Source organism: Heloderma suspectum, chromosome W (genome assembly GCF_057233095.1).
Source record: "Heloderma suspectum isolate Gila_16-S chromosome W, 16-S_ref, whole genome shotgun sequence".
Taxonomy (NCBI): domain Eukaryota; kingdom Metazoa; phylum Chordata; class Lepidosauria; order Squamata; family Helodermatidae; genus Heloderma; species Heloderma suspectum.
The window spans coordinates 53,503,998-53,515,490 of NC_139475.1; the positions used below are offsets into that span (position 1 = coordinate 53,503,998).

Sequence of the window (11,493 nt, forward strand, 5' to 3'; positions counted from 1 at the left end):
GCTGCCTGTTCTCGCCTCGGAAGACGGTGCAACTCCTGCTCGGATAGCCAGCCCCAAAATACGGTGCCCTGTCGCTCCCCTGGAAAGCGGAGTGACGGACCCGAGGGTGAAGGGACGTGCGAGCTTTCTTTTAGCGCACAAACAGATTTCGTTCAGATGGAGACGTGTTGCTCCTTTCAATGGGTACTGGGAGTTGTGTGCACAAAGCTTCGCAAAGCGTTTCCAGGGCCCCGACCGTCCCCAGCCAGCAGCGCTGGTGGAAAAGAAAAATGGGACGGCGTCTTAAAGAACAAGGTCGCCCAAATCTGTGCTGGAACTGGACCTGAGCGGTCCGATGCTCTACCTTTGGCCCCGCCGAGCACGGGTGCCGCTTCACACTGACAGACTGGACTCCGTCCCCATGAGATCCCTATGGAAGGCCCATGAGACTCCCGTCTCGCCACCTGTGAACGCACATCTGACGAACCGGGACGCAAGTGACGCGACTGCGTTGCGCTCTTGCCAGGCATTCATGTAGCATGCGAAGGCTTTCCGTTCACAGGTTCAAAAGCGCTCGGTGCCTGTGCGTGAAGACAAAGTGGTCTCCACCTCCACCAGGGGCACATTCTCACGATGTGACCTCCCTGCATCCTGCTCTTGCTTGGCACTTTCAGTTGCATGAAAGCAGAGAACACTTTCCTGAAAGCAGTGAACCAGATTCAAGTGGTCTGGTTCAAACGAGCTCAAAGTGGGCTAGATGAAACGACGATCTGGTGGGTCCACAGCTGGCTACAGAATTGGACTCAAAGAGTGCTTATCAATGGGACCTCCTCAAACTGGGGAGAGGGAATGAGTGGGGCACCGCAGGGCTGAGTCCTGGGCCCAGTGCTCTTTCACATTGTTATTAATGACTTGGAGGAGGAGGTGCGGGGAATGCTGATCTGCAGATGACACAAAATTGCGTGGGATAGCTAATACCCTGGAAGACAGAAACAGAATTCAAAGTGATCTTGACAGACTGGAGCGCTGGGCAGAAAACAACAGCATGACATTTAACAGGGATCAATGCCAAGTTCTGCACCTAGGAAGAAGAAACCAAATGCACAGTTACAAGATGGGGGATACGTGGCTCAACAACACGACAAGGATCTTGGAATTGTTGTCGATCACAAGCTGAAGATGAGCCAACAATGTGATGTGGCTGCAAAAAAGGCCAATGCTCTTTTGGGCTGCATTCATAGAAGCATTGCTTCCAAATCCTGGGAAGTACTAGTTCCCCTCTACTCAGCACTGGGTAGGCCTCATCTGGAGTCCTGTGTCCAGTTCTGGGCACCACACTTGAAGAAGGATGCAGACAAACTGGAGAGGGTTCAGAGGAGGGCAACGAAGACGATCAGGGGACTGGAAACAAAGCCTTATGTGGAGAGACTGAAAGAACTGGGCATGTTTTGCCTTGAGAAGAAAAGGCTGAGGACAGATAGGATAGCGCTCTTCAAGGACTTGAAAGGTTGTCACAGAGAGGAAGTATCTCTTCTCGATCGTCCCAGAGTGCAGGACACGGAAGAATGGGCTCAAGTGACAGGAAGCCAGATTCCGGCTGAGCATCAGGAAAAACGTCCTGACTGTTAGAGCAATACAACAATGGAGCCCATGACCTGGGGAGGCATTCAAGACGAGGCTGGACAGCCACCTGTCAGGGATGCTCTGACTTGGATTCCTGCATTGAGCAGGGGGTTGGACTGGATGGCCTTGCAGGCCCCTTCCAGCCCTACTCTTCTACGATTCTATAGAGATGCTCTGACTTGGATTCCTGCATGGAGCAGGGGGTTGGACTGGATGGCCTTGCAGGCCCCTTCCAGCCCTACTCTTCTATGATTCTATAGGGATTCTCTGACTTGGATTCCTGCATGGAGCAGGGGGTTGGACTTGATGGCCTTGCGGGCCCCTTCCAACCCTACTCTTCTATGATTCTAAGTGGACTTGAATGTATCCAGCTGCTAGATCTGCAGCCATGTCCATGCCCAGAGAGGCACCCCAATGATCCAAATCCCACTAAGTCAGACTGAAATGACTAAAACTGGACCTACTAGAAACAGCCGCCTAGCCCGATGTGCAATGGAATAAGCATGACGGCTGCCTGCATTGTTTTGCTCCATGTGGTCACTGCTCTGATTCCCTGACTAACACTATGCACAAAGCTGAACCGCGCCAGACAGAGAATGCACAGAGAACTGTGGAGAGAAGGGAAAGAGACAGGCAAAGCAGCTGAACGGCTGATCACGATACCAGCATAGATGGTGAGCCGGAAAGGCTCAAGGGGGGGATTGTGAAGGTCGGCTTGATGAGGCTGCATGAGTGGTTTGGTTCAGGCGAGGTGCCTGATGGGAACGTGTGTGTGTCTGGCCATGAGAAGGGTAACTGGGACTCACTCATAAGCAGGAATTCCCACCTGCCAAAGTAATTCACCCCTAAAGATGAGAAGGCCGCTGTGCTGGGAAGACTGTGCTGAGCACCAGCTGGTTTCTGAGCATGCGTAGTGTGTTTGTCTGGCTTCTCCCACGTCCGGTCCAAATAAACGCGTCGTGCTCCTTTCACTTGGGGAGACACCGTTTCGCCTGCCTCTCCCATGGCCGTGCTGTGCTCCAGCACATTCCTGACTGCTCGCCCTAACCTGCCTGGGATATTTCCTCGACACCCCCAAAGCGTGAGCTCCGCCTATATCCAGCTGTCTCCTATGGGGCAAATGTCCAAGACACAGAGCACTCCACTGCTGAGGGGTGTATCTTGCTCAGTTCTTTTGTCCCTTATTATTATTATTTATTAAATTTATTGATCGCCCATCTGGCTGGTCACCCAGCCACTCTGGGCGACATACAACATATTAATAAAAGTTTAAAAGAATAAAATTCTACAATAAAAACATTTTCTAAAATACCCCACCCCAAATGCCTGCCTGAACAGCCACGTTTTTAATGCGTGGCAGAAGCTCATGAAATTGAACTGCCCGGAGAGCTTCGGCTATTGGGCGGTATAGAAATAAATAAATAAATAAAATAAATTAAAGAGGGGGCATGGCAGAGTTCCTCAGGGAGGGAGTGCCACAGAGGGGGGGCCACCACAGAAAAGGCCCTCTCCCTCACCCTCACCAGTCTAGCTGTCCTGGCTGATGGGACAGGGAGAAGGCCATTCGAGGCTGATCTTGTTAAGCGGCCTGTCTGGTGTTGGGAACAGGGTCAGGGCTCAGTGACAGAACAGCCACTTTGCCAGTGGACGGTCCCTGGCTCATGGAGCAGGCGACGATCCTTCTCTGATGGGGTGGCTCTCCCACACTGGAGGTGTTCAAGGCAAGGCTGGACAGCCACCTGTCAGGGATGCTCTGACTTGGATTCCTGCACCGAGCAGGGGGTTGGACTCGATGGCCTTGGAGGCCCCTTCCAACCCTACCCTTCTATGATCTATGATTCTGCCCGAAATCCTGGAGAGCTGCTGCAAGTCAGAGGAGACAGTACCGAGCTGGAGGAACAACACAGCTCCCCTTATTTAAAACCAGCCCTTTATTTAGAACCATGAGGACTGGACTCTTACTTGATTTAGAGGGAGAAGGAGCACAGATTGGCATCGGTTGCCCCTCTGTGGGAGGCAAAGACCCCACTGCCAGTTTCACCTCTGGGGAACCTGCCCAAGAGAAGTCACGCCTCCCAGACTGAAAGGGGCAGGAAGCCACGGATGACCAATTTTGGCTCCCGCATGGGCCTCGTCTTGCGTGCCCAAAGCCTCCAGCCTTGCAAAGCACAGAGTGGAGCGTGGTGACGAAGCAGGCCAGGCCTGGGTTCACCCCGTATCATCGCTGGGTCCGCCAAGCCTCTCCCGCCCCTGTCCAGCAGTGCCCCAAATTCCCCCTGCCTGTACCATGAGCAATGGCGTGGGGCCGTCGGGGGGAGAGGAGGTGACACGGTGTTGCGCGCCGGCCTTCCAAGATGTCACAGGCACTGTCCAATGAGTGCCCGTGCCACCCCACTGCCCGCGGGAACTCCAAACTGCAGCAGCTCTGCCTTTCCTTCCACAACAGATACATTGGCGCCCAAGGGCTGCCAATGTATTGGGGAAGGGCTGTAGCTGGTAGAGTCCCTGCTTTGTATGCAAGGGGGCCCAGGTTCAATCCAGGCTTCTCCAGATATGGCTGGGACAGAGCCCCATCCGAGAACCTAGACAGCTGCTGCCAGTAAGTATAGACAATATCGGCCTAAATGGACTGCTGCTAATCCTCAGTGTAAGGCGACTTCCGATGTTCCTACTGGGAAAAAGTGCAGCTTCTCCACGGGGAGCTGTTTTGGTGTGGGGAAGACATCTGGGTCCTGTGCAACGGATGAGAAGCAAGTGCGCATTCATTGCACTATTCACTGATCTTCTGGGGCGGCTCTGTTTCAGGGGGTCAACAGAATCAGGGGGCAAAACCGATCCTGGACTTTATCACTTGAGGACCTGTTTGTGGGCTCCCCAGATGCCTCTGGTCGGCCGCTGGAAGAAGCAGGGACACGGTCTGATCCAGCGGAGCTTGTCTCATAAGGTGGGAGATCACGTTTAAAAAGAAATACGTGCCCAATAAAAAAAAAAAAGAGCCATTCACATGGAAAGCTAGCTCATCAGGGTAAAGACGGAACCTTCCTCTCTGGCTTGCTAGTTTTCTACATGAAGGGGGTTTGCATTTTATTTTATTTTCTGGTATGCAAACAGTGTGAGAGCTTGGAAACACGTGGAACCCCCACCTCTCCACCACACACACATACACACGCATGTGTGCGTGTGTACACCATCAAGTGGTGAAGTCTTTATCACTTGAACCCGCTAAGGGTATAAACTGGGCACTCGGAAGGCCTTTTTTCCTTCTACAAACTTTAAAAAAAAAGTTGTCTCCGGTGCTACTAATGGATGCAGTGTATTAGCCCTGTTGCTGTTGTATAGTTTCGCTGCAAGAGGGTAGCTATAGTCGTGATTGTTTCTTTTATATGTGGATATATATGTATATGTGGATATATATATATGTGTGTGTGTGTGTGTGTGTGTGTGCGCGCGCACGCGCGCGTATACCTATACGCATATATGTGTGTGTGTGTATACATGTGTGTGTGTGTATACATGTGCGTGCGTGCATACATGTGCGTGCGTGCGTATATACGTGCGTGCGTGTGTATATACGTGCGTGCGTGTGTATATACGTGCGTGCGTGTGTGTATACGTGCGTGTGTGTGTGTATACATGCGTGCGTGTGTGTGTATACATGCGTGTGTGTGTGTATGTGTGTGTATATATGTGTGTGTATATCTATATGCGTGTGCGTGTATATATACATATGCGTGTGCGTGTATATATACATATGCGTGTGGGTGTATATCTATATGCGTGTGTGTGTGTGTGTGTGTATATATATATGTGTGTGTGTGTGTATGTGTGTGTGTGTATATGTGTGTGTGTCTGTATATATCTATATGCGTGTGTCTGTATATATCTATATGTGTCTGTGTGTATATCTATATGCGTCTGTGTGTGTGTATGTGTGTGTATATATGTGTGTGCGTGTGTGGATATATGTGTGCGTGTGTGGATATATATGTAGGTGTGGATATATGTGTGTGTGTATATGTGTGTGTGTGTGTATTATATGTGCGTGTGTGTGTATATATGTGAGGTTGTGGGTGTATATATATGTGGGTGTGGGTGTGTATATATATGTTTCTGTGTGTATTATATATGTGTGTGTGTATTATATATGTCCCCTTCATGGATCACTGCCTTGCTGTGGCGAAGGGGCTTGCGTAACTCAGTGAAGCCATAAGCTATGCTGTGCAGGGCCACCCAAGACGGACAGGTCATGGCGGAGAGTTCTGACAAAATGTGGTCCACTGGAGAAGGAAATGGCAACCCACTCCAGTATTCTTGCCAAGGAAACCCCATGGAACGTATCCCAAGGCTAAAAGATATGATGCCGGAAGATGAGCCCCTCAGGTCGGAAGGTGTCCAATATACTACTGGGGAAGAGCAGAGGGAATTTCCAAGTAGCGCCAGAAAGAGTGAAGCGGCTGGGCCAAAGCCGAAAGGACACTCAGCTGTGGATGTGTCTGGTGGTGAAAAGAAAGTCCGATGCTGTAAAGAACAATATTGTTTAGGAACCTGGAATGTCAGATCAATGAATCAAGGTAAGCTGGAGGTGGTCAAACATGAGATGGAAAGATTGAACATCGACATCTTGGGAATCAGTGAACTAAAATGGACAAGCATGGGCGAATTCAATTCAGGTGACCATCATATCTACTACTGTGGGCAAGAATCCCTTAGAAGAAATGGAGTAGCACTCATAGTCAACAAAAGGGTGGGAAAAGCAGTCCTGGGGTACAATCTCAAAAATGATAGAATGATCTCAGTACGAATCCAAGGCAAACCATTCAACATCACAGTAATTCAAGTCTATGCCCCAACCACTGATGCCGAAGAAGCTGAGGTTGATCGGTTCTATGAAGACCTACAACACCTTCTAGAACTAACACCAAAAAAAGATGTCCTCTTCATCATAGGGGATTGGAATGCTAAAGTAGGAAGTCAAGAAATCACCAGGATAACAGGCAGGCATGGCCTTGGTGTACAAAATGAAGCAGGACAAAAGCTAATAGAGTTTTGCCAAGAGAACACGCTGATCATAGCAAACACTCTTTTCCAACAGCACAAGAGACGACTCTACACATGGACATCACCAGATGGTCAATATCGAAATCAGATTGATTATGTCCTTTGCAGCCAAAGATGGAGAAGCTCTATACAGTCAGTCAAAACAAGACCTGGAGCTGACTGGCTCAGATCATGAGCTTCTTGTTGCAAAATTTCGGCTTAAATTGAAGAACGTAGGGAAAACCACTAAACCGTTCAGGTATGACCTAAATCATATCCCTGATGAATATACAGTGGAGGTGAGGAATAGATTTACGGGATTAGACCTGATAGACAGAGTGCCTGAGGAACTATGGACGGAGGTCTGTGACATTGTTCAGGAGGCAGCAACGAAATCCATCCCAAAGAAAAAGAAATGCAAGAAAGCCAAGTGGCTGTCTGAGGAGGCTTTACAAGTAGCTGAGGAAAGAAGGGAAGCGAAAAGCAAGGGAGAAAGGGGAAGATATATCCAACTGAATGCAGAGTTCCAGAGAATAGCAAGGAGAGACAAGAAGGCCTTCTTAAATGAACAATGCAAAGAAATCTAGGAAAACAACAGAATGGGAAAGATTAGAGATCTCTTCAAGAAAATCGGAGATCTCAAGGGAACGTTTTGTGCAAAGACGGGCACGATAAAGGACAAAGAAGGCAGGGACCTAACAGATGCAGATGAGATTAAGAAGAGGTGGAAAGAATACACAGAAGAACTATACAGGAAAAATCTGAATGTCCCTGATAGCCATGACAGTGTGGTCACTGAACTTGAGCCGGACATCCTCGAGAGTGAAGTCAAGTGGGCCTTAGGAAGCATTACTAACAACAAAGCTAGCGGAGATGACAGTATTCCAGCTGAGCTATTTAAAATCCTAAAAGATGATGCTGTTAAAGTGCTGCATTCAATATGCCAACAAATTTGGAACACTCAACAATGGCCGCAAGTCTGGAAAAGGTCAGTTTACATTCCAATTCCAAAGAAGGGCAACGCCAAAGAGTGTTCAAACTACCGCACAATTGCGCTCATTTCACATGCCAGCAAGGTGATGCTCAAAATCCTACAAGCTAGGCTTCAGCAGTATGCGAACCGAGAACTACCGGAAGTACAAGCTGGGTTTCGAAGAGGCAGAGGAACTAGAGATCAAATCGCCAACATTCGCTGGATCATGGAGAAAGCAAGAGAATTCCAGAAAAACGTCTATTTCTGCTTCATTGACTACGCTAAAGCCTTTGATTGTGTGGATCACAACAAACTGTGGCAAATTCTGAAAGAGATGGGAGTACCAGACCACCTTACCTGTCTCCTGAGAAACCTGTACGAGGGTCAAGAAGCAACAGTAAGAACCAGACATGGAACAACCGAGTGGTTCAAAATTGGGAAAGGAGTACGACAAGGCTGCATATTGTCGCCCTGCTTATTTAACTTATATGCAGAGTACATCATGAGAAATGCCGGGTTGGATGAATCACAGGTCGGAATTAAGATTGCCGGGAGAATTCTCAACAACCTCAGATACGCAGATGATACCACCCTAATGGCAGAAAGTGAAGAGGATCTCAAGAGCCTCTTGTTGAGGGTGAAAGAGGAGAGTGCAAAAGCTGGTTTGAAACTCAACATTAAAAAAAATAAGATCATGGCATCTGGCCCCATCACTTCCTGGCATATAGAAGGGGAAGAAATGGAAGCAGTGACAGATTTTACTTTCTTGGGCTCCAAGATCACCGCAGACGGTGACTGTAGCCATGAAATTAAAAGACGCTTGCTCCTTGGGAGGAAAGCTATGGCAAACCTAGACAGCATAGTAAGAAGCAGAGACAAAGGTCCGTCTAATCAAAGCTATGGTTTTCCCAGTAGTAATGTATGGCTGTGAGAGCTGGACCATAAGGAAGGCTGAGCGCCGAAGAATTGATGCTTTCAAACTGTGGTGCTGGAGAGACTCTTACGAGTCCCCCGGACTGCAAGGAGGTCAAATCAGTCCATCCTAAAGGAAATCAACCCTGAGTGCTCATTGGAAGGACAGATAGTGAAGCTGAAGCTCAAATATTTTGGCCACCTAATGCGAAGAGAAAACTCCCTGGAAAAGACCCTGATGCTGGGAAAGACTGAAGGCAAAAGGAGAAGGGGACGGCAGAGGATGAGATGGCTGGATAGCATCACGGATGCAATGAATATGGACTTGAGCACACTCCGGGAGAGAGCGCAGGACAGGAAGGCCTGGCGTGCTCTGGTCCATGGGGTCACGAAGAGTCGGACACGACTGAACGACTGAACAACAACAACATTATATATGTGTGTGTGGGTGTATGCGTGCGTGTGTATATGCGTGCGTGTGTATATATGTGCGTGTGTGTGTATATACGTGTGTGTGTATACATGCGTGTGTGTGTATGTGTGTGTATATATGTGTGTGTGGGTGTATGCGTGCGTGTGTATATGTGTGCGTGTGTATATGTGTGCGTGTGTATATATGTGCGTGTGTGTGTATATATACGTGCGTGTGTGTGTATACATGCGTGTGTGTGTATACATGCGTGTGTGTGTGTATGTGTGTGTGTGTGTATATATGTGTGTGTGTATATATGCGTGTGTGTGTATATATGCGTGTGTGTGTATATATCTATATGCGTGTGTCTGTATATATCTATATGCGTGTGTCTGTATATATCTATATGCGTGTGTCTGTATATCTATATGCGTCTGTGTGTGTGTATATATATATGTGTGTGTGTGTATATATATGTAGGTGTGGATATGTGTGTGTGTGTATTATATGTGTGTGTGTGTATGTGTGTGTGTATGTGTATATGTGTGTGTGGGGGTGTATATATATGTGGGTGTGTATATATATGTCTTTGTGTGTATTATATATGTGTGTGTGGGTGTATATATGTATGGGTGGGTGTATATATGTGTGTGTGTATATGTATATGTGTGTGTGCGCGTAGATATATATGTGTGCGTAGATATATAGGTGGTGTGTATATATATAGGTGTATACACACACAGATATACACTCGTATAGAACAAGCAAAGATGGAGAAGAAGACATACACTTTGAAATTTGTTCTCTGGTACTCATGATCAGTGATTGGGGAAACCCCAGAGGGCCGAATTTGGCCCCTGGGCCTGAGGCTCTATACCAGTCTTACCCCAATGGGACCCTCAAATTTGCTGTGATCATTCTACCCCCTCAAGAATTCCTCCCAGGCACCTACACTTTCTGTTGCACCTCTTTCGCCAAGAAACCCCAATCCATTCCCCCCCTTTTCTTGCTGTAACCCTGAACCCTTCTCCTCCACTGCCATCCTCTTAGAAATACCCCCCCCCCCATTTATTTCATGTATTTCTAGCCCTCCCTTCCTTCCATCATGGGGCTCTAAGGGTCTCCCAGCCGTGCAATGCCCAGGGCCAGGCCTGTGTGCTTCTACAAGCATGGGTCCTCCCTGAATCCCACCCGCCACAGGACCCCCACGTACCCTCAACCCCCCCTTTCGTTTCTCCCCACCACCACCCCCGGCCTGATCCACACCCTTCTCTCTGCATCCCGATTTCTGGATAGCCCATCACCATTTCTCCTGCTCTGCTTATCAAACAAAGCTCTTCTCCCTGAAACTCGGGGAGCCCATCTATATTCCATCGTTAAACTGGTTTCAAACCGGTTTATCTCAAGGGATCGTGCCGTTCCAGGAGGGTGCTGAGGATTCTTGGCTTAGACACCCCCCGTCCCCTGCCCAAGCGGCCCCTCTTCCTAGAGCGACAGTCCCCAGAATGCCCGTCTCACTAAAAACCGGATTGAAGCCGGCTTAAAGTTGGAATGTAGATCGCTCCTCGCTAATCCAAATTCTTCTCCCCCCCCCACCCCCGCCCCGCCACTCCCGGGCACTCCATTTCGCACTGCGGCTCCCCCGCCCAGTTTCTCTCCTTCTCTCCCTCCGCCTCCAATGCCTTGCTCCCCAAATCGGAGCGAACCCCCCACACACCCCATCATTTTCCCACTCACTTCACCAAGCGTCACCTTCGCAGGATGGTAGCCGCCCCTCCCTCCCCCGTTTCGCAACGCCCTGCGCCCTCTTCGAGCCTCGGCGCTTTAAATCGCTGCCCATACAATTTTCCGCGTGCGGGGAGTAAACCGAATCCCCCTCCCGCCCCGGCCTCTCATCTGTCCTGGGCAGTTTCCCCTTTGTACGCCACCCCCCCCCGCGCGCCCCCGGCATCGTGACATCCAACCCTCCCCACCCAAACTCCCTCCTCCCCCGCGGCACGCCAATCCCCCCCCTCTCCGCGTCCCCTCCCATTTTCCCTGGGCGCCCCCCTCCCCTCCGGCCCCCTCCCTTACCGAATGCCGGCTTTGGGGAAACATCATGGCAGGCTCCGCCGCGCGCGACCTGCTGCGCTCCGGCCCGCGATGGCGAAGCCGCGGAAAGGCGGCCGGGCGCGCGCTTTGCGCCAGGCGCCTTTGTGGCCGGCTGCCGCGACCTCCCCGGGCTCTGGCGGAGCCGCCGCCCCAAGCCAAGAAAGGGCAGGGGCGAGAGGGAGAGACTGGCGTTTTCCCGCCCTACTCCGCGATGGCCATCGCCGTGGCCTCGGGCCTCGCGCGAGACAGAGCCGCCGTGCTACTTCGCCGTTCGCTGCTGTGGCACCTATTGTTTCAAGGCGGCTGCGGACTCCTTCCTCTGGCGGCTGCACAGCAGCTCCACCTGCTGCCCCGCCGCCGCATTGACAGCCTCCTCTCCCCCTATCTTTTTCACCCCAGACGCCAGGGGCCAGCAACTTGTGGCCCTTGGATGCTTGGCTCTACAGCTCCCTTCAGCCGCACCCGA

General features: G+C 50.2%; 1 protein-coding gene across 1 annotated transcript in view; it reads right to left on the reverse strand.

Annotated features, from left to right (window-relative positions):
• The window catches only part of LOC146334032 (TLE family member 5), a 47,202-nt gene extending 35,932 nt beyond the window's left edge, over positions 1-11,270 (reverse strand). Inside the window, exon 1 of the mRNA XM_084825385.1 lies at positions 11,010-11,270. Coding sequence (XP_084681511.1) covers positions 11,010-11,036 — 27 coding nt within the window. The 5' untranslated portion in view covers positions 11,037-11,270. The remainder of the gene's footprint in view (positions 1-11,009) is intronic.
• Positions 11,271-11,493: the final 223 nt, after the last annotated feature.